Here is a 27,940-nt window from a genome sequence, read left to right on the forward strand (position 1 = left end):
TGTTAATTTACATTTAAATTTGGATATTTTTTATTCAAAACTGAAAAAACACATTTATTGTGTACTTAGTAATAAATTAAATTAGCTTCATCAAATATAAACTAAAAATTCAGTGGACGGTCTTGAATGATCAAATAAACTTAGCAACAAATGATAAATTAAAAACGGACTTACATATTGAGCTGGATTTATTTGGTAAATAATTCATCAAATTTGGTTTGTGTCATTATGTATCATTCGTTCTTTTCCCAACTTGATATGTTTCCTAATCATTGTAACAAATAATGGCTCAATTAACCAAATAAAAGGATGCTGGAGTTAGATACAATCTCAAGCCCCTATAATAAACTAGCTGCTGATTAAGGCAATCCAGAAACAATGAATGGAATATCCTAGCTAGCTATGCTAAATTCACAACTGGCTGGCTTTATAGGAATGAGGAGAGCACGATGCCGATGCTCCTCGGTTTTTTCGTCAAATTCAGAGACGGCTTTGGCATGGATGAAGAGCATCGGTTGATTAAAATTACACACGGCAGCAGCCAGTTCCGATCAGAGGTCATGATGGAGTTAGAATATCACATTCCCAGAACCTCCATGATCCGTCGTCTTGCCTCTTCAGAAGATAACGGATCTTATAAGGGCTGCACCAGATAAGTCACAAGAATGTGATACTATGCAGACAGATAATCAGCTTACTCTACCAAATTAGGTTAATGGTAAAGATAGCTCAGTTTTCTGTTTCACCACTCAGGATTTTACCTGTAGTAAGTTGGGTTTTTGGGCAGGGACTCATCCACCAGTTCTGCGGCCTCCTCCAAATGTACTTCTATGTCTGCCATCTCCCCACCAGCTCCGTCTTTCAAAATCTCTGCATGTTCAATTGTCAAGTGCAGCAAAACAAATCTCCAGTAGCACGACCTTGCTTCTGCAGTATCAGCTAACGCTTGCCACTAGAACAAATCCACCAACCAGAAGTTAGTAAGAAGCATATGACAGCCTAGAAGGGTTGAAATACACTTCTTCTACACTGTAATCATGAAATGAAACTGACCTGCGCAAGCATCGGTCCATCAAGTATTTCACCAAGCCCACATATGTTGTGGTTAGGTCCAAGTGCTTCTGCTTTAATTAATTGCCACTGTTTGACAAGAGCCTCAGCATCTTCAACCGGCATTGGAAACCTATATGTTGGTGATATTGAAGAAGAGAGAGAAGCTGTTTGCAGGTCTGCAGATTCTGGATGGACCCCAGACTGCCTTTTAACAAGTGAAAAGACTCTCTGGATTTGTCTCATGATACCATTTTGCTTAGTGCTCGAACGTCTGAAACTAAAATCCACTGAAGAATCTGTTGGGGTAGGAGAGCTTGCTGCAATTCTATGTTCATACATCCTCCATCTCGAACCATTTCCTAGTCTCAACTGTTGTGAGGTAAGTAGCTTCAACAGGGCAGCCAAGATACAGCCTAATGCAGTAGCATATACCATGTTTCCAATCACATGACTGAAGTCCAACCACATATTCCATACTCCACCCTGCTGGGAACCTAATGTTCTCTTCAATTGAACAGAGGGTGTGCTAGCATTGCTTCCAGCATTGACCTTGCTCTCTATTAGTGGACTTTCCAGGTTAGGAGGAGCAAGCTGCTTGACAGCTGGCCCAAGATGTCGTGAAGTTTCTGTGTAAGAACCTGTCACTTCATCTCTTCGATCCATTGGAAGAGAAAAAGAAAGTGATCTGTGACTTGTGTCGGATAAAGTTGGAGAAGACTTTTTGTACTGTCTTTTTCCAGAAGCTCTTTTGTCAGCCTTGAAAAAGTCCGCCTATTATTGCAGCTGGAATTAGAATTTGAGAGACGAGAAGAGTTGCAAACACTATGCAAATTCACGGTATGGAAAAAAGTTTTTACCAAGGATGGGGTACAATCTCGGGTATCTGGAAACATGCCAAGAACATCATCTTTCAACCATGTTTCCTGGAAAGACAAAATGCAAAGCTCTGATAAGCATAAAAAGTCTAGAACTTCAATCAACAACACGCAGACATACCAAGCTCTACAACTGATTCCAATCTCCGCAGAAAATGGTAGCAAGAAACTCAAAATCAAAGTCATTCATGAATAAACTTTCTGGCAAACAAGAGACTAGGCTGTATAGAAGGGCGCTTAAACAACTTATGTAATATCAATATGATTAATTACAAATTGGATCTAAAACATGTTTAACTTTTCAATATAGAAGGAAAAAGGAAGATTAATTGAGGCAGCTATTGGATAGAAAGTTATCTTGCATAAAGAAACAGCATAATCTGATTTTCTTTAAAAAGGACAACATAAAGATTAGATTCACTAAATTAGAAGCATGTCATTGTTCTGAGAAAAAACTACAATAAGTAGCATGTAAAAACTACACAACCAATGCTTATCTTTTGCAATGGTAAGAAAGAATGGCATAGTATATAGGTAAGAAGTTTATATAACAGAGATATCTACCAATGGTTTGTTGGCACTTGAAACTTCTTTAGTTTCTTTAAATTGCAGTGCTTTCTGAGAACTAGGAGCAGAATTCAGTTCGAGCAGTCTTAACTTTTCAACAGCTGTAGCTTCATCACCCTGGAAAATTCATTATCATAAAAATGGATAAACTGATAAAATGCAACAATGGAGAGGAAACCGAGCATAAAGGTGCACCTGCCCAAGAAGGAAAGCACAAAAGGCCTCCTCAAATTTCAAGTCAATGCCTTCTGATGCTATCAAGCACTCACAAATTAATTTTGCTTTGTTAATCTGCACATAAAGGAAAAACGATGGTAAACTTATCATCACTAAAAAGCAACAAAAGAATAGATCTCTTTCACGACCCTGTACATCCTATAAAGCATGGAATGAACATACATTTAGAAGTAATGTACGAGTGAGATGAACTAATTAAAATACTTAGAATAATACGTATATTCAAATGCATAACATCATCTATTAAGTGGAAGTCAAACATATCAATATTATAGCAGAAAAAAATAATTACCAGGTCTATTTGTTTGCTTGAAACTCCAAGTGCAATATGCGCTAACAAAACTACGTAGAAGCTATTGAAATCAATGACAATCCTTTGATTCTGTGCCTCAAGAGACTTTCTGTTCTTTCTGGTGATAGCCAAGCTTTCCCATGGAACGAGTTCCACTATTTCTGTAGCCAATAGCTTTTTGAGTGCTTGATTCAGAAAACAAGCCCAGTCTTGAACTTGACATGAAGTTTCAACATCCAGGCCTTGTCTCAACAATTCACGCAAAGCTGCAATAGCACCAATTCTTCGCTCTGCATTTTCAGGCGTATGGGGCATTCCCAAAAGATCCAAAGTGCAAGCAGGTGCAAGCTCCTCCAATGATTCTTCTATCTAAAAGCAAGAATAGGACTTGAGTGAATTAAGAATTAAACTCTCATGGCCATCTATAGGATTGGTACATTTGTCATTTACTTAACCAGAGAAGAACCTTACAAAAGCAAATCCAGGGTCGAAGCCCACAATAAAATTGATGGTTACCTGAGACAACAGCATCATCTTCCCGAGAGATATCTTGCTCCGGAGAAGACATTGAGCACGGGCAAGAGCTTCAAATCCTTGAGATATATTGTTCTTCTCAAATCCAACTTTGGCAATTGCACACTTCAAGAAAGCACCTATTATAAGAAGGTGAAACATAACAGAAGTGGCACCCTCTCTTTCCCTTTTCTCTTACCTCTGCTAGGGCCATAGATAAAAGCAAATCGTGAACAAATGGCTTTGATTCAAGATGCTGCAGAGCTCTTCGCCCAATTTCTAGCACAAGCTTCTCTTCACCAACCTACATTAATCCAGTAGAATGGCATCAACCTAGATTCTCCAATTGTAGATACGTAGGACCGGCAACCAATAGATATATCAGATTTGACAGAGAAGGGTCTTACTTAAACAGGGGGGTGGAGAAAGATTCTCAACTAATTGAAAAAATGCAACTGACATTTAACAAAATAAAAATCATACTTGCTACATATGTAATGCAGACTGGATAGAATCAAAAACATCTAAGTGCATGACAATTGACAAGGCTTACCTCCTGAAGAAGGCATAGAGCACCAGGCAACCAAGTCCAAGGAATCTTGAGAGAAGATTTAGGCGGCTGTTTCTCTTTAAAATTTCCAGCATATTCTGGTTCAAAAAGAAGTTTGTCTCTTACATCCATCAAAACATCCTGAGGAAAGGAAACTAATATATGAGCAATACAGAAATCATGGGCCGCTCCCACTTGTTAGAGAATAGGTGGAGCATAGATGAATAAGTTACTCATCATATTATGCCCACCAGGCATGAGAAGGGAATGAATCAATAGGAAACAGTGCATAAAGAACTCAGGATCCAGACCCTGCGAGACAAAACAGCTTCCTTGGTGTATCCCTCTTCAATCTCTGCATTTTTTAGATGCATCACTGACTTAACAATTTCATCTTTCTCTGCTTGATCATGAACGCCAATAATCTGAAATCACATATCAACAAAAATCAAGAATTCAGGTACAGAGATTAAATTCTTAATCAGTAGGAAGATCAATTATATGTTTCCTAAGAAGAAATTTAGAGCACTTTTTACAATGCAGGCAGTTTCTGAAACTTATCCGCATAATAAGAAACATCATACTGCCCTAGGAAGCTCCCACCAGACTAACAGAAATGAGTTGGGAGAGGCCCATATCAAGTTGATTCTTTATCAGTACCCACACAAATCTTTTTAAGATATTCAGAGCTTAATGGAAACGATCACACAAAGGGCTCTGTGCTATTATAATATAATAATAAGAGCATGTTTATAATGCAGGCAGTTACACACAATATGAAACATCATACTGCCCTGAAAAGCTCCCCACCAGACTAAAGGAATTAAGTTGATTCTGATCACTACTTACACTGTTACACAAATCTTCTCAAGCTAATTCAGAGCCAAATGAGAAAGATCACACGAAGGGCCTCGTAATATACTACTCCTATAATATTGGAATCAGCATTCATGTTCATGTAACAGAAGGACGAGCTAATATAATATTTTCCGTAAGTGATTCAGTAACTCTAGCCTTATTCAGTCATTTAGTATGGATTCATATCTCCCCTAATAACACATTTTCCAGCAAGTATAATCACTAATTAACCGAAAACAACTGCTATTGTCAATCAATATTACTATTCCACAACAGAAACAAAGAATCACACAAACGAAATTCAAATTTTAACAAAATAAGACTGCCTTGACCTGGTAGCAGGTGACGGGGATCTCAATAACGGGAACCTGATTCGCAGCATTGATGCTTTTACCATGACTCTCCTGAACGACACGAAGGTCCGTTGCAGCACACAATCTCCACGAGCGGCCAGCCGCCGAATCCCTAGCTCCGCAGCGACTGTGATAATCACAATCACCGAATTTCTTCTTCGCGTCGTAATTGCGCCGCCTAATTAGAGTATCGCCCGCATTGTAACAGCAGAACTTGTTTCCAGCTTCACTGGAGAGGCATAGGTGATTTACACTAGGCAACAACGTGTGAATATTGGCCATGAAATCCTAAATCAGCTGCTCTCATCGGCATATATTACTGCAATAGAATCAAAGTAAACAGATTCTAGCTAGGGTTTGTGGAGTGGAAATTGATCTGCATTGGGGAATTTTAGGAGGATTGTGGAGCCAGACTTGTGGAGATTCTTCACAAAACCATTGCTTTCTGCTACATATTGTTTTTTTTTCTTTTTCGCTTTTTTTTTTTTGCTTTCAATGAAAATAGAAAACCTCCCAGCTATTGCCGTTAATTATGTGAATTAGTCATGGTACCCCAATTAATTACTCCGCTAGATTTTTCAAAATAATTTACCCTATATTCTTATTTCATGAGAGTCTCACGATGCTGGTTCAAGAACGGTCGGTTCCGGTCGTAAAAAGTTGAAACTATAATCTACAAAGAAAACAACAATTCCAGTTCAAAATTATTGGTTTTGCTAACTTTTTTGGTCTTTCAACGATTTTTTTGTGATTTTATTAGTTGTTGAAATCCGTTACAAAAATAGAAACTGATTGTGGGAGACGGTTTCGGTTTCTAGTTTTAAAACCAAAACTGATTTTAACCAATGGCTCACTATGAATAGACATCTTACCATTTTTTCACCCCCTCCATTCCGAAATAAGAGTTTTCGTTTGATTCGGCACAAGTTTTTAAAGTGTAAAAAAATGGATGGAAGAGTTAATTTAGGCATATGAGTTAATTTAGCCCAATTTTTCATTTAGGCATATGAATGGAAGAGTTTCATTTGATTTCTCACAAGTTTTCATTAGGCATATGAGTTGATTTAGCCCAATTTAAATGTAAGAGATTGATTTGGGCCCAAGTTATAGTATCAGAAATAAAGGTACAATAGTAATTTATTTAAGCCGATTTAATTTAACATCAAAGTGTTTTGTGCTTTCCATGTTGGCGTCTTTTTTACCTCACTAAAGATGTTTTGCTACTTGGATTAAAGTCATTAAACTAATTCCTGATTATACAAACTTGAATTAATTTGAGATTACATCAAATCAGTTCTGTTATGGAGGAGGCCAAAATTCATAGAACAAGATTGAATTGACAAAGAAAGCAATCGAGAATCAACCAATTAACAAGAGATCAAGCCAAGAAAGAAATGTCCGCTAATTAATAAATTGAATTGCATTATGTTAATTTACATATATACCATAATACTCCGTCCCGCTTTAGGAGTCCCGATTGATCAATTTTGAGCGTCCCGCTTTAGGAGTCCCGGTTGAGATAAATTAATAACAAATGTCTACAAAGTGTTAAAAGTGGGTCCCAACATCCACTATAACATTTATTTATTGAACACTCAATTAAAAGTGAGTCCCAACCTCCACTACAATATTTATTTATTACACCCTCAAACACTTTTTTTTTTTTTAAACATGTGCCCGACTCAACCGGGACTCCTAAAGCGGGACGGAGTAATTTATAGTACTAATAGTTAATGCAACAGAGACAAAAATATAGAGTACTATATATATGCAATTCAAAACCTATTCACCTCAACAGTTCAAAACCAATATGGCAATATTCAAAGTACTTTTGTACCAATATAGGTCTCCAAATTCTTTTTTTTTTTAATGATTATCACAAAAACAAGTGATAAGAAATTAAACGTCTGAAAATAAGACATGAGAAAATATTGAACTGATTTTTTGGTACTATGATTTTAATCTCTAAGCTCATATCATGAAATTGGGCCTTCATAAATGAAACAAAACGTCTTCAATTCCAAATTTATTGTTTGATACCGAAAAAAAAAAAATTGGATTTTGATTAGTATTATAATTTCAATTCCTCTCAATTTCATAATTTAAATTTTATATCAAAAGTAAATGATTGAAATTTCAAATAGTTGTAAAATTACACTCCTTCACACAACACACACAACAACATATGCTCATGCACACACACAACACATATAAGCAAGCACACACACTGCATACACAACACGCACGTACGCACATGCAATTGCATACACACTACACATGCACATGCTACCATTTTCACCGAACAAAGAATTTGGAATTGAATTATAATTCGATTTCAACAAATTCGATTTCGTAGAATTTTAATTCCAATTCTATGTACAGAATATACCCTTAAAGAGCTACGCTCTAATTTCGCAAAAATAGTTCATGTATCATAGTCCAATTCCATTTCCAAATAGTCCAGTTCCAATTCAATTCCATTTCTAAGATCTTGGATTAATTCTAGATTTATTCTTTGCATTCGAACACATATTACTTAGAAATAATAATCCTAGCTATATCCTAATAACAAATTTATGGAAAGAATCAATCTGCAACGGATTACTATATTTACCAATATATTGAATTGCATGATCAATAATGCAAATCAAGTAATGATTAACAACCCCAATATCAACTCAATTTAGCTACTACTAGCCACGTTGGTTGATGATACCCAAGGATCTCTGGTAAGATTCCTGCCTCTGCAGCTGGATTCCCTCCTTGAAATTCTTGATGAATCTATCCACTTTCTGATTAAACTCCTCGAGACTCATCGACGGAATTCTCCTCACTAGCCCTCCTCTCCTCGTCGCCGACACCGCGTCGTTGAACGTCTCCGCCTTCCTCAGCTCCCTCCACTTTGGCGACGTCGGCACCACCTCCTCCGAGTCCAGCCTCCTCGGCCGCCGCCGCCGCTGCGACACCGCCTCCTCCCACGTCTCACTCTTCTTCAGTCCTTTCTTATTCTGCTTTGGCTTTGACTTTGACTTTGAATTCAGCTTCGGCTTCGGCTTCGGCTTCCCTCCCCCAATGATGGCCTCCCACGTGGCATCCATCGTGTTGTCCTCTTCTTGATCCGTCGCTTCTCTCTCCTCCGCCTCCTTTTGGATGATCAGCGCACCTTTCCATTTTTCAATCGTTGCTACTGCGCTAGTACTACTTGTTAGGACTGTCGACTGCACATCTGATATGGGATGGGTTTGTAACCCAACAGTTCTGTCTTGATTTGAGACATCATCGTCGTACCAATCTGTCGCGTCGCTGTCTCTGATGAGGATTGGCTGCACCACGTCAGATGGCGGCGGCAACAGTGGAGTTACTTCTATGATGTCCCAAATTGGCGGCGCAGATGGCTGCGGGAGCGGTGGCGGTTCAAGGATTAAGGGTGATTGATCATGATCATGATCATGATCTTGGTCAGGATCAAGATCATGATCATGGTCGATTTGGAATTCAAGATCAATATCAAATTTATCTATATCAATATAGTTGCTGGTGGTGGTTTCTGGGTGGTGATGGCGGCGGGAGGAGGCGAATATGAGGAGGATCATGAGGACGACGACGGTGGTGGGGGAAGAGGATAAGAAGCATTTGATGGAGCTCAAGAATTCGGCCGCGGTTGAGAAAATGGTTTTGCAATACCGAGGAAGATTCAAGGCGTCTTTGAGGAAGAGGATGGCGGAGACGAGGCCCATCAAGAGAAGGAGAAGCTCTAGGATTTTGCATGAGATTTGTACAAATCTACTTTTGTTCTTGGCTAAAATGTCTACAAATAGAAATGCCATTTTTTGGTTAGCTAAGGTGGAGAGATGTTGTGTTTAGCTAAGCTTTGATTTGTAGAGATAGGAGAGGTAGGAGAAATGGAAATGCATAGTATAGTATGCTATGATGCTGTGCTTGTGTTCTAGTAGTTGTGACTTGTGATGTGCGTGTGTGTATGTGTGTGTTTTTTCTACAAATGGGAGGAAAGAAAGAAAGTGAAGGGGTTTAAGTAATTGAGAAATAGTATTATGAAACTTGGAGGTGATTAGTCCATCATGTCAACAAATAAGCTTGCTTTAATTTGCTTTGGTTGGTTCAAGCCTTCAAATTTAAATCGATATTTTATTACAGGAGCGGACGTAGAAAAATGCACACGTGAAAATTAAAATATAGCGAACTTTGCGTTCGAAATTTCAAAAAAAGTAATTTTTCAATTACTTTTTGACTTGGCGATGGGAGCTAATTGTACAATAAGTATTAGGTTAGAAGTAATGAGCTCACTAAAGATTTAAAAGTATATTAGTATGATTTTTTTGCAAATATTAAATGTGAATGATGATAAAAAAAATACTACTTTCTGTATAATCTCATTTATTCAGAGCTTTTGTGTAATAAAATAGAAATTCCATCAGCAATATATAAAATTATAGTACTACTATTCTCACCGTTCCATAGTAGTGGAAACATTTCTTTTCAGTAGGAGATTAAGAAAAAGTGTGCAATGTATTACATAAAAAGATAGTAATAAAGTAGGAATGAAAAAGAGTAGAGATAATAAAATAAGTGAGTGAGTTGGAAAAGTAAGAGTGGGAAAATGTGTTACGTTTTATTAAAAAAAAAATGGATCTATTATTATGGAATACTAAAAATGTAAAAATGACTCTATCAATATGAAATGGTGAGGGTACGTACCTTTTTTCATATTATATCATTTATTCACGGGCTTTTAGGTTCAGCCTACCATTGCAATGAAAAATTGATGAAATTTGAAGATATTTTCTTGGAAATATCTGGTGTTATTTAGTTATTAATTAAGATGATAAGGAGAAGCTAGCCAATATAATATACTGATTTACTATATGCATGGTGACAAATAGCCAATAACCTAATAAATAGTCAAATTAAGCATTGCTATCAGATAAGCACTTTTCCATTTTTAATAAAAGCTGTAAGTTTCTAGGAAATTGGTTGCTATTAATTAATGTTAATATAATTTACAAAATAATTTATGGCATAATAATTAATTATCAATAGTCAATATACATTAACTTAGTTTGTGAGTCAAATGTAAGGTGCGTTTACATCAATAATTAATTTTATGCAGGCCTATATATCATGTGGCCTTTATTAATCCTAAAACTGAAGACGATTTTAGTAAACACTAAAGCTATGCAACCAAATTTTGGTTTATTTGAAAAAAAATATAATTTATTTATGCATTTAATTAAAAAGTTAGACATATTTATATTATAAGGAATATGCATAATATTATGGTATTTATGTATAATTTTTTAAAAAAAATTGAATCATAAAATATAATTAATGCATACTTTAATTCAAATTTGAAAAATAATAGTGAAATAATTCAAATATAAAAATAAAAAATTGAAAATGAAACCAAAAACTAATAAAGTGTTTTTAATTTGCTAACCATCTATATTTATTATTTTAATATTTAATTAACACATCAAAATTACTAATATAATCTTATTTTGGTTGTACAAAATTTGATTATTTATCATTACTCGTTAGTAAAATGATACTCCATAAATTGAGTTATGAAACAGAATTTATTTTGAGTTCGACTAATACTCCATGATTTAGTCTCGAAATTCGAATTTCTCTAATCCATGCATTAATTAATTGGGGGAATTAGAGAATTTAGTGTGTCTTTGACTCTTTGACACTACTGCCCACGTGAATTAGATATGAATCCTTCAGCCAACTTCAGTTTATTAATTTGAATAAAAATGTTTATCTTTTTAGATAATAAATACTATAGAAATTGACCATGGGACTACGTACGTCACGTTGGAATAGTTGGGATACGTAATAAATCAATACTTATTTGATTACGTGTTTGATCGTTTACGTATATTTATCGCCTTATATCTACCCCTATACTTTTATTATTAAATACTATATTAATTAAGTGATTAATTTAACATATGCTGTTGGCCGAACTAATTTTGACACTTTATTCAATTGCACATAGTATATATTCGAGAAGTAATTAACACAGAAAATACAAAAAAAATAATACTATGTAAAGTTCTATGTATATTTCCTTGCTTTCTTCTACAAAACTATTACTATATACTAAAAAATTATTCCTATATCGGCTCGGAGTACATATGAATTGGTTAATCAAGTGCAGAAACTGAAACTAAAACCGAAACGACATGCCGTTTTTTAAAAATAGCAACTCTTTACATTTTAGTATGTTCTTTAAAAATAATAACTTTCAAACTTTCTATTTTTGGAAATCTTTACACCTCTATACATCAATTTATTTACCACTTATGCCATTTACACCTTCCTAATAAAGTGAGTCTCATAATCCACTAAAATTAATTCCATTACTTTTTTCTCCATCTTTCTCCTACCTTACCAATTTTTTTCTCCCACTTTCTTATTTTATCAAATTTTTTTTCTCTCTATCATTTTATCAAATTTTGTATTAAAAATCGTGTCATTTCAAATGTCCTTTTTTTTAAAAAAAAAGGAGGGAGTAAATTATTAACGCACTTAATGCGGGCATCACTCCAAAATGTCGAACTCCTCAACTAATTCATCAATATTAGTACTACATATCAAACCTTCAAAGATATAGAGAAGAGTAGTGATAAACGTAGTAATGGGAATTATAGTAGTACTCCTACTAAATTTCAGTGTAAAACTAAAAAAGGTGTGTTATTGACATTTGACATTTGGGTACACCATTATGCACTAAAATTTAAAATACCTTGCAACTACACCGTATAAGTTCAAAACGTCCAAATATATATCTAGAAGTTGATGAATTATCTGATTTCTCCATACATAATATTCCTCCCGTTCATCAAATATTGTTCATATTTGTCATTTTGATACTTCCACAAAATATTATCCACTTATATTTTTTTTCTATTTTTAGTAATTAAGTAGATTTCATTTTCACTTACTCTTCATACTTGCATTATAAAACGTACTAAGTACTATATAAAAGATGGATTCACATTCCACTAATCTTTTCAACTCCTTTTTCTTCACATTTATAAAAACTCGCATCAAATCAAACGAAGATCAAATCAACCGGAGTACTGGTTAATAAAGGAGAAACATAATGTAATTGTTAAATAGTAGTAGTAGTAAAAGTTTTTGATATTTTCATAAGAAGCTTTTTTGGTAAAAGTTCATAAGCAAGTTTTTTCTTTTATTTTTATTTTTGATATTTTCTTCTCATGTACGTTAGAATTACACCATAACAATATGAAATTAACAATATTTAGATGTAATGTACTCTGAGAGTGGATATATGTACTATGTACTATGTAGTGCCATCTTTGGACTTTGGTGGATATGGACGGTGGTGGCGGGCCACCAATCGCCGCCGTGGGATGTGGCTTTTGTAATATTTAATTAATTTATAGTCCACTAATGGATATACTTAGCTAGTTAGCTGTAAGCATTCAAGTACTCTAAAACTGCTCCAAAGCCACCATTTTGGCAGACAAATAGCTGCATGCTTCCACATAATACACACATTGCTTTGCTTAAAAGATTGCCATAATTATGATTTTTTAGCTATAGTCATAATTATGATCGTTAACGAATGATGCAATATCCACTATACATTTATAAATTGGTGTTAATGAATTATAATTTGTTTTTTTCTATCAAACGCATATTGGTAATTTGGTACTTAATCTCTTGTTACTCCTCTGTATCTTTGCTTCACCCACATGACAAAATTAATTTCAAGTATTTTGGATTCAGTTCATTATTTCTATAAATATAAAGTTAATTTAATCGCATACTCCATAATTTTAAGTAATTTAATATTGCGTAACTGAATATTCCTTTCATATGATTCTTGAATTCTCTTGATTGACCAAAACGTGATTGGTCAATATTTTTCTGTGTATCGGCTCGAGTGTTGATTTTTCAATGAGTTGTCATTACAACTTTTCTAAATCTCTTCTACCTTGTGGAGTACTATATTAGATTCTAAAAAGTGCATCTTTTATAGTAGTATCTATGTTTTAATTTTTATCTTCCATTTTTTTATAACATTATGTTTTAATTTTTATCTTCCATTTTTTATAACATGCCAATTTATAGCCTCATCAAACTATGCACATAATGACCGTATAATATTGATACTATAACATCAAATATGTATGAGACAGAATGTCGAGTTGGACAACCCCCACAACTATGATTGGTGCACAGTTATTTAATACTATTAAATTTAACTTGAAAAATGAAAGAAATTCATGGGAAGAATGAATAAGACCCCAAGAACATAATGAATTATATTTAACCAATCAAACATTATAGTGTAATAAGTTTAAATTATATTGACTCATTGGCTTGGAGTCTTGTTGGACGACCAATAATTAATGTATTCACATTTGCTATCATTGAAAAAAAAATAGACGTTGTTATCATCCACAGTATTTTTTTCAATTATTGATATAAATATTCATAAGGTTATAAAGCCATAGAAAAGACTAATCATGGCATAGATAGTATCATGTACAAATTGTCATAATCTAGTGAATCTTATCCCTTTAACATTAATTTCAACCTAAATAATTAGGTAAATTTTTACTACATTTGTTTTTTTATAACCAACTAGACCTCTTTAAGAGCCAAGGCTTGACTTTTTCATATTGAATTATATAATTGTATCTGCCAAAATAATGCAACAAAAGGAGGAAAAGGTGACATTTATGCTATTAAAAATTATGATTGACCATATCTTATCTTAATAAAAAAAAAATCGAACCAATTGTTCTGATTTTGTCACTTCCAAGTGTCTGCAAGATACGAATCGCTGGAAAAAGATAAGGTTAGCATTTAAAAATGACAAAGTGTCCAAAAAATCTTTAATAACAAATAATTAAGATAGCCATTGAAGTTAAGGAATTTTGAACAATAATTCGCATGCACATGATATTGTGTCTTTGAAAAGGAGTGTAGTTTTTAATTATAGAAAGTTTAAGTTTCATTTTTCAATCATGTAAATCAAATACATATATATGCACACAGCCACACACTAAAAACAAGCAAGAAATAGCTAGCAATATACATATATTACTTGCTACTATTAAATACAAATAATCGACACAATATTTTAAATTTCAATTGAGTACAATTGTAAGAGATAGCTAGCAATATACATATATTACTTTCTATATATTATGTTTTTTTAGTAGCTAAAACTTTTTCCATTTTAACGCCCCCAAGTATATTTTTCTATGTTCACTTGTAGCTGAGAATGTTGTCATAATGGTATCAAATTGTGCATATTGTTCATAAAATAAGGTATGAATTCAAATAAAATAATATTAGAAATTAAGGATGTACAATTCCAGCTAATATGTCAATTGTCAAGTATTATTCAAAGATCTAAGCTATGTATGTGTGCTCCCATTTGAAATGGCAAAAATTCAATCCATCACTTTTAGGAACCAATCAATCCTTATCTTTGTCTTATTTTAATATTATATTACATGATAAAGCGATTACCAATTTCAATTGACAATGATTATTCAACAATACTTTCACTAATGACTTTGAACAAGATGATGTGTGTGTTTAAGTCACCTGTATTTCTTGAATATGATTCTCTCTAATCTAGATCACCAAACACTATCCCACTTGTCTTTTTAGTTTTTAATTTAAAGTTGTGAAGAAATGTCCAAAATGATAACCAGAGACTTTGGGATGTCTCAATCAGTTTTAGGTCTTTCTTTACATGTTTTCTCAGTAAATATCTAACATAAGACAACCGGAAAAAAGATACATAATGGGCATTTAATATGCTTGAGAAAACAGCAAACTTCCATATCATACAACAAATTAATTTCCTACTCGTTTTTTCAACTAAAGCATTAACAACGGAGTACTGAACACTCATTATAGTTCGTAGACCAACAAAATATGTCCATTGCTAGAGCACTTCATGAAGTGTTTTATATATTCTACAAAGGGTAAAAGCACTCTACAGAGTGCTTACACATAACTCAATCAGAGCCCACCATGTGAATTGATTTTAATTTGTTTATTATTCCAATCCAATTTTGTTAAAGTAAGAATAAAATTGACTTTGCATTGTGTGTAATACTACCATATGATAAACATGCATATATATGTGTCATTTGTGTGTGTTTTTTAATTCCAATTATATAATTTTCATTGTTTTAATAAAATTCTAGTGGAGTAGTATTTTTGTGTATTCATAAATCAATTTTAATTTAAATATACAAATAAGAAACCAGCAAAGTCGGTGGGATCCATTAATATTGCAAGTGAAGTATTTTAATGCTTTTAAGGTTGTGGCCTTGTGGGTGTGAAATTATAGTACTCAAAAATAGCAATGAGATCCATGAATACTGAACTGTCAAAATGGATATTGGGTATTGGATACCCGATATCCAAATCCGAAAAAGTCGGATAATTAGAAATCCGAAATCCGATTTTTCGGGTATCGGATCGGGATCGGATAGTGAGAATTTTAGATTATCGGGTATCGGATTATCCGATATCCGATCGGATATACCCGAATTATCCGATTTATCTGATTTATTTTCTAAAATTAATAAATTATATTTTTATTATAAGTATAATTTAATTTCTTAACTATAATTTAATTAATACTTAATAGTTAGCATATAAGATATGTAATTTAATTTTTTAATTTTATTGACTTGTGATATTTATAATTTTGAATTTTTAGATGATATTATTGTTAGATGTTGATTCTTATGAATTGAATTATTGAATTGTGATATTTATAAAGGATGAATGTTTGAACTTATGAATTTTGATGGTTATTGACTTATTGTGGATAGATGAAAGATGCTAATATGTAACTTATGAATTTTGTATTTTTCAAAGTATAACTATTTATTTTCTTTTAAATTCGAACTACTACAAGAATTTTGTATTCCTAAAAGTTTATAGTTATTTTCTCTTAATTTCGAGCTACTATAAGAATTTTGTATTTCTAAAAGTTTGTAGTTATTTTTACTTGAATATTAGTACTTCAACTTTGTATTAAATTTGTATTAAATAATATTAAATAAATTCTAAAAGTTTGTAGTTAATTTTTTTTTTTAAAAATCAAAATTAAAATCACAATTGGAACTGGATATCCGATTTTTCGGGACTGGATACCCGAGTCGGGTATCCGGATACCCGAAATCAAATTCGGGTCGGGTATCGGGTATTGGATTTTGAGAATTCCGGGATCGGGTACCCGAAAGGGTATCCAATTTGACAGGCCTACTGAACATTGTAAATAAAGTGTGTTCAGTGTTCGACGTTATGGATGTCCTCATTATATCTTCGAACATTGCTATGTTACTCAAGAGTGTATATAAATATAAATAAACACTAGTACTTTAAAAGTATCATGTTTCTAAAGGAGTAAGGTTCACAAATTCAGTACATGTCAGGATCAATAGAGTGCCTGTTTCATAGAATTCACAAATATTATGTTACAAAAGGCTACAATGAAGTTATATACTATGATCATACTATTCACTATTGTATTAGTTTGAATAAATATTCTTTTTATTATGATATTATCTTGTGATCATCCAAACTGAACTAGGCAAATGCAATGGTGTTTCACTACTTTCATGAAATCAAGAAGACTAACCACTATTTCTTCATAGTGCATTTTCGATTCAAGGATGAAGAAGATAAGTTGTGTCATAAAAGTACCTTATGTGCGCGACATCCGTTGCTTCGAATATTTTTCCTCATCCAGTCGATGCGTCGCCTCCTAAAACCAGATGCTCGTCAAGAAAAACATATAGATCTCTAATCATCAAAAGTGCATTTGAGAAATTTTCTTACACTCAAAAGTAGCCCATCGCGATGGAGGCACCACGGTACGATCTTGTGTTTCTTCCGACACATAGAGCAGGCTAAAGAGATCTGTACCAGCATCCACATTCTTAATAGACGGACATGCCTCAAAACTGACCGGAGATGAAGATTCTTCGAAGGATTCCAAAAAATTAAAAGATTCCTGCTTAGATGGATGTAGCTAGTTAGACACACAGACAACCTAAAATGCGGGACTAACAGGCGTGCGATAGTTCAGCTTACCGCACGACAATGTGATGATGTTTGAGCTTCAATTTTTGGGATTCCCTTGATGAAAAACTCTTCATCCAGAGAGTATCTTCTTGCTCTCTTTGGAATTTCCTTTCTTGTTAAGGTGGTGTTCTCTTCATAGATTTCGGGTATTGGCTGTGGGGTCGTTGGAGCCCATCTTCGACTCACATACCTGCAACGAACACCTAACTCGTTAACTCTACTAAGATAATTATACGTTCAGTGCAGTGTTTCAAGGCCGAAGAATCACTTGGCCTTAATGAAGGTTTCAATTGGACTTCTAACAAACACTGCTGGTAAGTCCGCTTCCCAGTAGCTGTTGGCCTTCTCGTTCCCCATCGCTGCACAACACGACGCTCAATCACTCAATCAATCAACAGACACACAACTACAGAGTTAAACCATTACTTGTTTATTTCAACTATATGTCCTGTTTCATTCAGAGTGTTCAACAAACTCTCATTCGTTTCATTTATCTGCACAGATGCGTATCTGGCTTACCCTGCATGAAGGCAACCTGGTCGGGGAGCCATGTGTCCAACGTCGTAGATCTTACCTATTTGCAACAAACACGAATAAGAACAAGACAAAAGCACACATAGCAATCAGTTGATGAGTGTGGATAGGAAAAACCTTGGAGATGTGCACTCCAAGACTGCGGTGTATTCCAGAGCATTGCATACATATGAATATCCCGAGGTTGATGCTTGCCCACCGTGGACCCCTGCAATAAATGCTTCTTGTTATCTGTTTCGCTCAAACCTCTACTTTATGGTAGGATGTGGGAACATACTTGTTATGGCAATCTGCACATTCCTTGTTTCCCGGTTGTTTAAGAAGATCTAATAGTATCTGCCAATCGCCCCAAACAATGTTAGCTCGTATAAACATCGTTAATTTTGCTGCTATAAAGTGTCAGTTTTAACTACTGCCAAGATCAGCACAAGCAAGCCATTAATGAGAACCTAGGACTAGGAGTAGGGACCGGTACACAAATTTGTCCAACTTTTTTATCGCGAACACACTGCATTTAACGTATAAAGTATGTTTCCTAGACATACGTGTATGTTGCACTGTGAGAAAACTACATTAACAACACTGCACCTTAATATTATCAAAATACCAATGCATATAGTTAATTCGTTCAGAGCAATCGGTTCTCGCGTCCTCGCTAAGAAAACCAAAGTTTGTACAGTCTATGAACCAAAGCAACTACATTTAACAAACTTGCTAATTGTTAAAAATGAGCTAATAATAAAGTCAGAAAAAACACCCCTCATAGTGCAAAGGCATAAAGCTCTTTGAGTTCTTCCTGCCTCATTACATAACATAAATTCCAATTACATATGAGGCATTGAGATTAAATAGGGTGATGCATAGGAGAAAACATACAATTAGATAGAAAATTGGAATTTTATGAAATCCAAAAAAAAACAAATTAACCAAAAAATAACTAAAAGAGGGAAAAAATTATAACAAGGGATTGTCACCTTTGCATGTTTGGCATTGAGCCTTTTGGAAACAGATGCCTTCTCATTCATGGCTCTGTATCTATAGGTCAGCAACAAAATCAAAGACAATTGCAAAAGGGATAAAAGAAAGAAAAAAGGGTGAAAAACGGAGAATCACATCATAGAGAAAGAGAGACGATTTGTAATGTCTCTCAATCTCTGTCTAAATTTTGGAAATGAATTTTCAGATAAAACAAAGGCTGAATGGTTTTTTAACAGATTCCGAGGATGCCAAGATCCTATCTAGGTTTAGTTTTCCGTAAACATCGGCTGTGTCCAAATACGGCAATCACACATGTTTTATGAAATGACAAACGCCATAAATATTTTCTTCTTTTGTGATTGAAACTAGAAAACTATTAATTGGATGGTTTGGAAGGATTTTTTTTTTAAATTATTATGTATCAAAATCACAATATATCCCAGGCAAAAGTAAAACTCCTATTAGTATTTGTCGTGATTAATAATATTTTTTTAATAAAATTTCCTGGCTGAAAAAGGTAATGGTTTATTTTGTGCAATAATTTGATGCTCTATTTATTATTTTCGGATGGGTAAGGGTCGATTTTGTCTCAGTGTTGAGGTGTCTCCTTCCTCCATAATTTGTCACCATTTGATTTGGCACGGGTTTAAGAAATATAATAAAAAGTGTGTTGAAGAAGTTAGTGGCATGTGGATCCTACTTTTATATATTAGTTTTATAATAAAATGTGGGTGAGAATGAGTTAGTAGAAAATTTTCAGAGAGGGAGGGAGTAGTAGAAAATACCTTCGTTAATTACTCCCACCGTCTTATAATAAGTGGGGCTTTTTTTTGGGTCCAATATAAGTGACACATTTTCTTTTATTGCAAAAAACAATACTCCCTCTGTTTTATAGTAATGGAGACATTTCTTTTCGACACGGAGATTAAGAAAAATTGTGCTAGGCGAGTTAAGTAAAGGGAGAGTAAAGTGGAAAATGAAAAAGGTAGAAAGATGAATAGAGAATAAAGTAAGAGAGAGTAAAGTAAGTGTGGAAAAATGTGTTGACTTTTACTAAAAAGAAAAATGACTCTATTATTATGGAATGTACTAAAATGATAAAATGACTCTATTACTATAGAATGGGGGGAATACTATATTTGTCTCTTACTTTATCATCTCTCCTATTTTTTTCTCACATACTTTGTTCTCTATTTATTTAACCGCTACCTAAAAATTTGTGCCCAAAGAAATATCTCGCGTGTACTTGGATGGAGGGAGTATTAATTCAGGGGAAGAGATCCTCTACAGTGGAGGAAATCATAGTATTTGGTGCTGTGGCTAAAACGCACAATTCTGTGTATAAAACGCAAATAATGCTTGTCCTTTAATTTTATTCTTTTTTATATGATATGTTTATCAAACCTTTAAATCTTTAATCAATCATGCTTTTTTATTAATGTTTATATATACAAGCATAGTTTTGCTTTCTGACGTATTCTCAATATATACTAGTACTTATTTCTTTTTTATATGTTTTATAATTTTATGTATTATATTCACATTAGATATTAAGTATGTACGTGAGAAACAAAAATATTAAACAAAATATATGATTACATAACATGCATAATAAACCCTATATATATATATACTATATACAAAATAGTATATTATTATTAAAATTGGTAAGCATTTTAATTTATAGATCTAACTATATTTTAATGTATTTTAAATTTTTAAATAAAAATATTATATACCCCATAAATATATACTTATTAAACATAATATCTAAGTTATACTTAATATACAATATAGTATAATAAAAAGAAACATATTATATATACAAGATATAACAAAACTATGCTTACAGAAAGAAAATAAAAAAAAGCCCTTAACACATCATATAAAAAATGAATAAAAAAGACATGTAACACTATTTGAGTTTTATACACAAAATTGTGCGTTTCAACCACAACACCAATTGCTGTGATTTCATCCACTGTAGAGGATCTCATCCCATCATTCAGTATCAGTGATTTCATTTTTTAGAATAAATATGACTGTCAAACTTATACGCATTTGGAACGTCAATATGACAGTCGAACTTGTACACAAAACATATACTCCTAGTACAGTAACTCTTTTGGATATATGTAAATAGCCAAAATTTTAAATAATTAAGCCAAGAATATAGAAAAGATGAAAGTTAAAGAAAATTAAGATACTCACTACGTTGAATGAAAAATACTAATCTTTAACGATCGATATGGTTCGAGTTTTAATATATAATTAGTATCTAAAAAAATAATAGAAAAATGATCGAAGTATTATTAATTATTAATACTACACTTTATTAACATAGACACAAAATAATTTTGGTGCCCATACTTAAATAAAAAACTTACTATTATAAACCCATTTTTTAATTTGTTAATACATTGAGCCCAGCTGCCAAAACCCAAAATATCAGTGGAACAAATGGGCTCAATCAATGGCCCATCATATCGCAGTTTGTTTTTTTCCCACTAAAATAAAAAATAAAAAATAGTGAAAAAAGGAAGGGGAAAATAAAATAGAGAAGAAAACAGAATGTCAGAAACGCGAAACGACGACGAAATCACGGCGATCACCGGCCGACGGAGAAGTTACCGGGATACGGCCGCCGCTGAGTTATCTATTGTTGGTATGTTCTGATTTTATGCTTTAACCACCAATTAGGGTTCCTTCAAAAGGGCAATTTTCCCTCTCCTCGATTCTGACTGCTGTGGTTATGGCATTGCTACAAACTACAAAGCGTAGTCAATTAGGGTTATGCTATATATCACTCGTTGTTTTAATAGATTTTAGCATGTAATTTGGGGGTAAATGTCTGAGACTCTGAGCTGGAGCAGAATATTTATTTATCTTCTGAGATTCTGTTTTGCTATTCAACATGAATGATAAAATTGAATTCAGTTTATTGGTTATTCATTTCGCAGTTTGAATCATTCAGTCAAGTTATTTAGAGAAGGGGTTTGTTTTGGTTCTATGCATTGTTTGTAGCCCCTGGGCGTATCATTTGATCACAATGTCGGGGTGTTCTACGTCAGTATCTACTGAAGTTCGAGACCCGAATCAGGACAATGCTGTTGTTGATTGCTTTAACTTATCTAAAGCCTCGGACCAAGATGCTTTGCGACATGAGAATGAGGTGGATGAAGAGAACGAATTGGAGGATGGTAACCGAAACACAGATGTGGCTGAGGAAGAGGATGAGGATGAAGATGCGGATTTCAATCCTTTTTTAAAGGAGACGAATTCAATGGAAGCCTCCTCAAGTTTGAGTTCTGAAGTTGAAGACCTGGACTTGGATGTTGCTGACAGCAAGGGAAAGCAATGTGCTGCGGTTGGTAACGAGTCTGGAAAACATAGGGACACCAGTGGGGATGTTGAGAACTGCGATGAAAATGTGATGCATGCTGTATTTTCTTCTGGAAAAGAAGTTGGGAAAAATTTGGACCTTATTTATTCTTCGACTACAGAGCAGGATTCCACATTGGTAAATCAATCTGGTAATGGATCACTATTTGACAAGGAGAGTGGATTAACCAGACAAGTAGATGTTGACAGTGCAACAGATTCCAGGAAATTTATGGTTGATGTGGATGCTGAGGGTGCCATCTGTATGCGAACTAGGGCTCGTTATTCTCTTGCAAGTTTCACACTTGATGAGCTTGAAACTTTCCTTCAAGAAACTGATGATGAAGACGATCTTCAAAATGTTGATGATGAAGAGGAATATAGAAAATTTTTGGCAGCTGTTTTAAGAGGTGAGGATTCCCAGAATTTGCAAGAGAATGCAAATGTTGATGATGAAGATGAAGAAAATGATGCTGACTTTGAGCTTGAACTTGAAGAGGCACTGGAAAGTGAACCAGAGGAGGTTGAAGAAAGAAGAACGACTAGGCGGAATAGAAGCCAAAAAGCTTCCATTGAACACAGCAAGAGGTTAGCAGGACAGTTGAGTAGACCACTGCGACCACTCTTACCATTTGCATCAATCGAATCCTTATCAACTGCAGAAGGAAGACACTTAACACCCAACTTTTCTTCATCCCATATGCCTCCTGTAAATAATGGCTACACCTATGGATTCACCCCACATCAGATAGGGCAATTGCATTGTCTTATTCACGAGCACATACAACTACTTATTCAGGTTTTCTCGTTATCTGTTCTTGAGCCTGGGAAAAGCCATATTGCTTCCGAAGTTAAAGAATTAGCCGTACAGATGGTTCAGAAACGTGATCAAGCTCTGGCATGGAGAACAGTTCCATATCCTAGCTTTTGCTTCTTCCCCCCATATATCCATCCATCTGTGCTAGATGGGAATCAGAACATGCTTCCATCTACAGATGGCAATAAAATTGCACAACAGAATCTTCCCTGTGGAAGCAACAGAGAGCTGGACTCCGATGAACAGGCAGGCTCTTCTCAGATTCCAGAATACCATTCATGGGTTCCTTATGTTTGTGGTCCAGTGCTGTCTGTCACAGATGTAGCTCCACTCAAACTAGTTGAAAACTATATTGATGATGTTTCTTCTGGTATATCATAGTCGATTCATACTTTTGTCCTACTTTTTAAATATTGTCTGCAACTTGTATATTAATGCATTTTCATACTTATAAAATGATTGGCAGCTGTGCGTGCATATGAACGCCATCAAATTGAACGTGGTTTTGAGACTCCTGGTCAAAAGGAGCCCTTGTTTCCTCTTCGCAATTCCCTATGCTCCCCTGAGTCTGTTGGTCAAGGAGAAATGGATGAGAACACTCCCCTAGATTCTAACAAGGCGCCTTCACCCTCTGCCAGCCATCGACTGCCCAAGAAGAATATGGCCACAACTCTGCTTGAAAGGGCCAAAAATCAACCAGTTGCTCCCGTTCCTAAGGAAATTGCTAGGCTAGCTCAGAGGTTTTGGTCGTTGTTTAATCCTGCCCTTTATCCTCACAAGCCAGCTCCTGCTTCTCTTACTACTCGGGTACTTTTTACCGATGCAGAGGATGAGTAAGTTGCATGCTTTTGTTTACTACACATCATACAATATTTTAACATTCATTAAATTTTGTACTTTTGTCTTGTCTCTAATTAAATATTGTGAAAATATTGCATTTTCAACTATTCACAATCGAAAAAAAATCTTGGTACAAAGTGTTTTAGGTGAACGTAGAATCGCACAAATATTTTGGCCTTAGATATTGTCATATTCATGGTCAATGCTTGCAATCTTTGATCTTTTATGTGTGTTGGCACGTGAGTGGTTATGTCACTTATATATCATGTCAGTTTCCCAATAAGTACTACCCTGGAAGCTTCTCTAGAATCTCTACGTGATCCTACTGTCCCTTTTAAGCAAAAAATCCTCTCTCTTGCTTTATTTTCCCACCTACTTTATTCTTTTCACTCCTCTACTTTTCCCTCTCTCATACTTTACTCTCTCTACTTTCACTCTTTAAATATGAATTCCTTAAATCCTGTGCCCATAAGAAGTGGCTCGCTTATGGCGGGACGGAGGGAGTATATTGTTTGATGTGAAGGTTGTAGCAATAGCATCAGTCAACAAAGATCCTCATTTTTATTTATGAACCTGTACATATTTGTTTCTTCGTTTATGCCTTACAAACTAGATATGGAACTTACAGATTACTAGCCTTGGGTTTGATGGAATACAATACTGACTGGAAAGCTATACAGCAGCGATTTCTTCCTTGCAAATCTAGGCATCAGGTAACCTATTTTACTGTGAACTGTAATTTAAAGACTGCGATGTTGTGTATTTTCTGGGGTTATAGTTGGTCAACTTTTAACAATGTGTTGTGCACAATTTTTGCATAAAACTTTGGAAGTCAACTTCTAACATTTCCATCGGAAGGGTGTATGACATTAGTTCTCTGGCATTATGTGTCTATATAATTATAGCATGAAAATAATCCTTTATACTGCAAAACAGATTTTCGTGAGGCAAAAGAATCGTGCATCATCAAAAGCGCCAGAAAATCCAATAAAGGTTTGTGACTATTTGTGATGCTGTTTGCTTAGCTTCAAATCTTCCATCATGTTTTAGTATGTTACTTGTTTGTTTGTAGTCTGTGAGAAGGATAAAAAACGCCCCCTTGACCTTGGAGGAAATTGCTCGTATTGAACTGGTATGCTCCCGAATGACTAAATTTAATTTTGCAAAGTTTTACATGACATTTTTCTGGAGTCTAAATGATTCTAATGATTCAGGGATTGAAAAAGTTTAAACTCGACTTCATGTCCATATGGAGATTCTTTCTTCCTTATAGAGATCCCTCCTTGCTTCCGAGGCAGTGGCGCATTGCTACTGGTACCCAGAAATCATATAAATCTGATGCGAACAAGAAAGCAAAGCGTCGTTTGTATGAATCCAAAAGAAAAAGTAGCAAACCTTCTCCCTCAAGTTGGCATTCGTCATCTGAGAAAGAGGTTTATTTACTTCTGAACTAGATTAATTAGGTCTTTGTTGCCTTTCAAATGGATTTACATATTTGTTAACAAGTTGGTTTTCATATTAGCTGCTGTCATCATCACTCAGTAATTCATACTGCTCCTTTAGTGTGTATTTAGCTATATCAAGCATCCTTAGTGCCCGCTGCTGTACAAAATTAAATTTTGGGTGTGCATGCCATGCAATGTGACAGTAAATTGTTATGGTGACTTTATCATGTCGTCGAAGAACAATCTAAATCTTTCTTTTGTTGTTGATCCATAAATACTTAAATTTCAGGGTGACAGCTCTGATAATGCTGCTGAAGAAACAAACAGTGGAGATAATCACATAGACAAAGAAGATGAAGCATATGTCCATGAAGCATTTTTGGCTGATTGGATGCCAGAAAACCATGCTTCTTCCAGTTTTCCCAGTGGCCTGCTATCCCAGGAGATTTCTCAGGCGAAAGATAAACCTGGTTATCGAGACATCCAACCCCCAATGTATTCTAAGTCTGCACTTGCTTCAAGGTACTCCCCTGGTTCTGCAATAAACTTTTCTTGGCATTCTGCATTACGTGCTTGACATTCAGATAAGTTACTGTAATTTCTAGGCCATCCACTTCCGAAATAGTTATGCGGCCCTACCGTGCTCGGAAACCAAATAATGCACGCCTGGTCAAATTAGCTCCTGGTTTGCCTCCTGTCAATCTGCCTCCATCCGTTCGAATTATGTCACAATCAGCTTTCAAGAACTCTCAAGCCATCACATCTGCAAAAGATTCGGCAAATATCATGAAAAATGCTGGTTTGATGCCAAAAAATCGGACTCTGCACGCTGGGAGCAATATGCAGGTGGGAGTTGGCTCTTCCGTGCAATCTGGAGTAACAAGGAACAACCATGTTAATGTTACTATTAAAAATCAGCAGCGAAATCTTTCTGATGTCGCTACTAACAAACTTACAGTAGAGAGAGGCGACACGGATCTTCAGATGCATCCTCTGCTATTCCAGGCACCTCAGGATTGTCAATTGCCTTACTACCCCAGCAGTCCTAGCACGTCTAGTTCGTTCTCTTTCTTTCCAGGAAATCAACCACAATTAAGTCTCAGTCTCTTTCACAACCCCCGGCATATAAGAGATGCTGTGAACTTTCTCAGCAAGTCATCCAAGCCTCCTGAAAAGAACGCTGCACCATCCGGCGTTGACTTTCATCCACTTTTACAGAGAACTGATGATGTGAGTGCAAGTTCTTTAGCTACACATCCTGCTGGCAGGCTTCCTCCCACTGCAGCGTCGAAGCCTCCAATTCGGAATCATCTTTCCTCGACGAGTAAGGCATCTGTAGATGGTAATTCAAGTGCTTCAGGTACAAAGGGCAGCAGCCTTAGTAAAAAGGGCAATGAGCTAGACTTGAATATCCACCTCAGTTTGTCAGCCAAGAATCGAGAAAGCAGAAATACGATTATACGTGATACTAGCAGATCACTAGCTGCTTCCGCGTCTGGTGTCATAGAATCTGAAAGTGCTAAAGATTATACTCCAGATGTGATGAGCAATCAGTTTGACTCAACTGAAACTCCACTGGCTACTCCTAGAAACAGAGGAAGTAGGAAAGTGGCTGACGACATGCATGATGAGTCCCTCCCGGAAATTGTAATGGAACAGGAAGAATTAAGCGACTCTGAGGAAGAGTTTGGGGAAAACGTCGAGTTTGAGTGTGAGGAGATGGCCGATTCAGATGCAGAGTGTACATCTGACTCGGAACAAGTTGTCAACGTGCCAAATGAGGTAATGATTCTCTAATTTGCAGAAGTTTTTTGATTTACTAGGAAATGGTTAGAGACTTAGATCTCTCTTACAAGCTTTACAAATTCGTTTCAGGAAATGCACCTAGAAGAAACAGATGCAGATATTGACGAAAGGCAGCTCCAGAATGACCACGGAAGCAATCCTTGCAGCACATCAGAAGCATGCTCGATAGGATTGGATACCACCGGGCTTCATGTGAAGCCGAATGCACTCTCCCTGAATCTGAATTCTTGCCCTCCTGCTTCTCAATCAAACCCCAAGAATGCATATGAATTTGGACCATTTGGTACTAGGGCAGGAGACGATAAATTTCTCGTAGATTTAAAGGGCTCCGGCAAGATGCAGAAACGCACATCTAAGCATCTCAGCGGCGACACTCCATCAAGAACTCCCAGAAAACGTGTCTGCAGATCCAATTCTAACTCAAACGCTGCCACCATTGTAGAAAATTCAAAGAAAGTTGCCAAGGTTGAATTTGGTTAACTGATAATTTATGATTATTCATAGTTTTTGCATATTAATGAAAAGGCCAAATTTGTCAATTTTCTAGTGTACTAGAAATAAGCATTTGTTTTGTTATCTTTAATGCGTACTAGTTAAAAACATAACAGAGTAAATATAATAAGGAAATTGTGTTTAAATACATAAATGTTTACTTCAAATATACGTACTTTAAACTATACATTTTTCATGCGATTGCCATTTCATTGAACTAACATAT

General features: G+C 35.1%; 4 protein-coding genes across 7 annotated transcripts; 1 reads left to right on the plus strand and 3 right to left on the minus strand.

Moving 5' to 3' along the window:
* Positions 1-272: 272 nt before the first annotated feature.
* LOC125201592 (plastid division protein CDP1, chloroplastic-like) lies at positions 273-5,778 on the minus strand. 2 transcript variants are annotated; one of them, XM_048099766.2, is made up of 12 exons: positions 5,278-5,778; positions 4,399-4,512; positions 4,091-4,228; positions 3,737-3,841; positions 3,541-3,663; positions 3,025-3,393; positions 2,691-2,786; positions 2,493-2,612; positions 1,911-1,976; positions 1,054-1,824; positions 762-952; positions 273-643 (listed from the first exon to the last, which is right to left on the minus strand). In XM_048099766.2, exons 1-12 carry the CDS (start codon positions 5,578-5,580, stop codon positions 559-561), a joined length of 2,481 nt encoding a protein of 826 aa, XP_047955723.1. In that variant the 5' UTR covers positions 5,581-5,778; the 3' UTR covers positions 273-558. The 2 variants fall into 2 exon arrangements, with proteins under 2 accessions (XP_047955723.1, XP_088920868.1); XM_089064742.1 differs by lacking the exon at positions 5,278-5,778 and having other exon boundaries at positions 4,339-4,465.
* Positions 5,779-7,884: 2,106 nt separating this feature from the next.
* On the minus strand, positions 7,885-9,303 carry LOC125219685 (uncharacterized). The gene has a single exon (XM_048121731.2). The coding sequence runs from the start codon at positions 9,123-9,125 to the stop codon at positions 7,992-7,994; it is 1,134 nt and encodes a 377-aa protein (XP_047977688.1). The 5' UTR covers positions 9,126-9,303; the 3' UTR covers positions 7,885-7,991.
* A 4,676-nt stretch (positions 9,304-13,979) lies between these two features.
* On the minus strand, positions 13,980-19,143 carry AGD15 (ARF-GAP domain 15). 2 transcript variants are annotated; one of them, XM_048123342.2, is made up of 9 exons: positions 18,930-19,143; positions 18,233-18,291; positions 18,073-18,163; positions 17,941-17,995; positions 17,690-17,780; positions 17,431-17,611; positions 17,176-17,350; positions 17,041-17,101; positions 13,980-14,143 (listed from the first exon to the last, which is right to left on the minus strand). In XM_048123342.2, coding segments are annotated over exons 1-8 (705 nt in total). In that variant the 5' UTR covers positions 18,981-19,143; the 3' UTR covers positions 13,980-14,143; positions 17,041-17,099. The 2 variants fall into 2 exon arrangements, with proteins under 2 accessions (XP_047979299.1, XP_047979244.1); XM_048123287.2 differs by lacking the exon at positions 13,980-14,143 and adding an exon at positions 16,709-16,783.
* Positions 19,144-21,483: 2,340 nt separating this feature from the next.
* DUO3 (Homeodomain-like superfamily protein) lies at positions 21,484-27,761 on the plus strand. 2 transcript variants are annotated; one of them, XM_048099053.2, is made up of 10 exons: positions 21,484-21,598; positions 21,894-23,501; positions 23,598-23,964; positions 24,600-24,684; positions 24,908-24,964; positions 25,044-25,103; positions 25,186-25,404; positions 25,706-25,938; positions 26,022-27,198; positions 27,292-27,761. In XM_048099053.2, exons 2-10 carry the CDS (start codon positions 21,983-21,985, stop codon positions 27,700-27,702), a joined length of 4,128 nt encoding a protein of 1,375 aa, XP_047955010.1. In that variant the 5' UTR covers positions 21,484-21,598; positions 21,894-21,982; the 3' UTR covers positions 27,703-27,761. The 2 variants fall into 2 exon arrangements, with proteins under 2 accessions (XP_047955010.1, XP_047955011.1); XM_048099054.2 differs by having other exon boundaries at positions 21,958-23,501.
* Positions 27,762-27,940: the final 179 nt, after the last annotated feature.

Source organism: Salvia hispanica, chromosome 2, assembly GCF_029641045.1.
Source record: "Salvia hispanica isolate PSC_SH4W2 chromosome 2, Shi_PSC_v1, whole genome shotgun sequence".
Taxonomy (NCBI): domain Eukaryota; kingdom Viridiplantae; phylum Streptophyta; class Magnoliopsida; order Lamiales; family Lamiaceae; genus Salvia; species Salvia hispanica.

Coding starts and splice junctions, on each gene's coding strand:
- LOC125201592 (XM_048099766.2), bottom strand. CDS start 5,580: ATGGCCAATATTCACACGTTGTTGCCTAGTGTAAATCACCTATGCCTC. Junction 4,229..4,398: donor AAGCTGTTTTGTCTCGCAGG/GTCTGGATCCTG, acceptor TCCTTTCCTCAG/GATGTTTTGATGGATGTAAG. Junction 1,825..1,910: donor GAGATTGTACCCCATCCTTG/GTAAAAACTTTT, acceptor CTGCAATAATAG/GCGGACTTTTTCAAGGCTGA.
- LOC125219685 (XM_048121731.2), bottom strand. CDS start 9,125: ATGGCATTTCTATTTGTAGACATTTTAGCCAAGAACAAAAGTAGATTT.
- AGD15 (XM_048123342.2), bottom strand. CDS start 18,980: ATGAATGAGAAGGCATCTGTTTCCAAAAGGCTCAATGCCAAACATGCA. Junction 18,164..18,232: donor TGTGCAGATTGCCATAACAA/GTATGTTCCCAC, acceptor CATTTATTGCAG/GGGTCCACGGTGGGCAAGCA. Junction 17,996..18,072: donor TTGGAGTGCACATCTCCAAG/GTTTTTCCTATC, acceptor TGTTGCAAATAG/GTAAGATCTACGACGTTGGA.
- DUO3 (XM_048099053.2), top strand. CDS start 21,983: ATGTCGGGGTGTTCTACGTCAGTATCTACTGAAGTTCGAGACCCGAAT. Junction 24,965..25,043: donor CGCCAGAAAATCCAATAAAG/GTTTGTGACTAT, acceptor GTTTGTTTGTAG/TCTGTGAGAAGGATAAAAAA. Junction 25,104..25,185: donor AAATTGCTCGTATTGAACTG/GTATGCTCCCGA, acceptor CTAATGATTCAG/GGATTGAAAAAGTTTAAACT.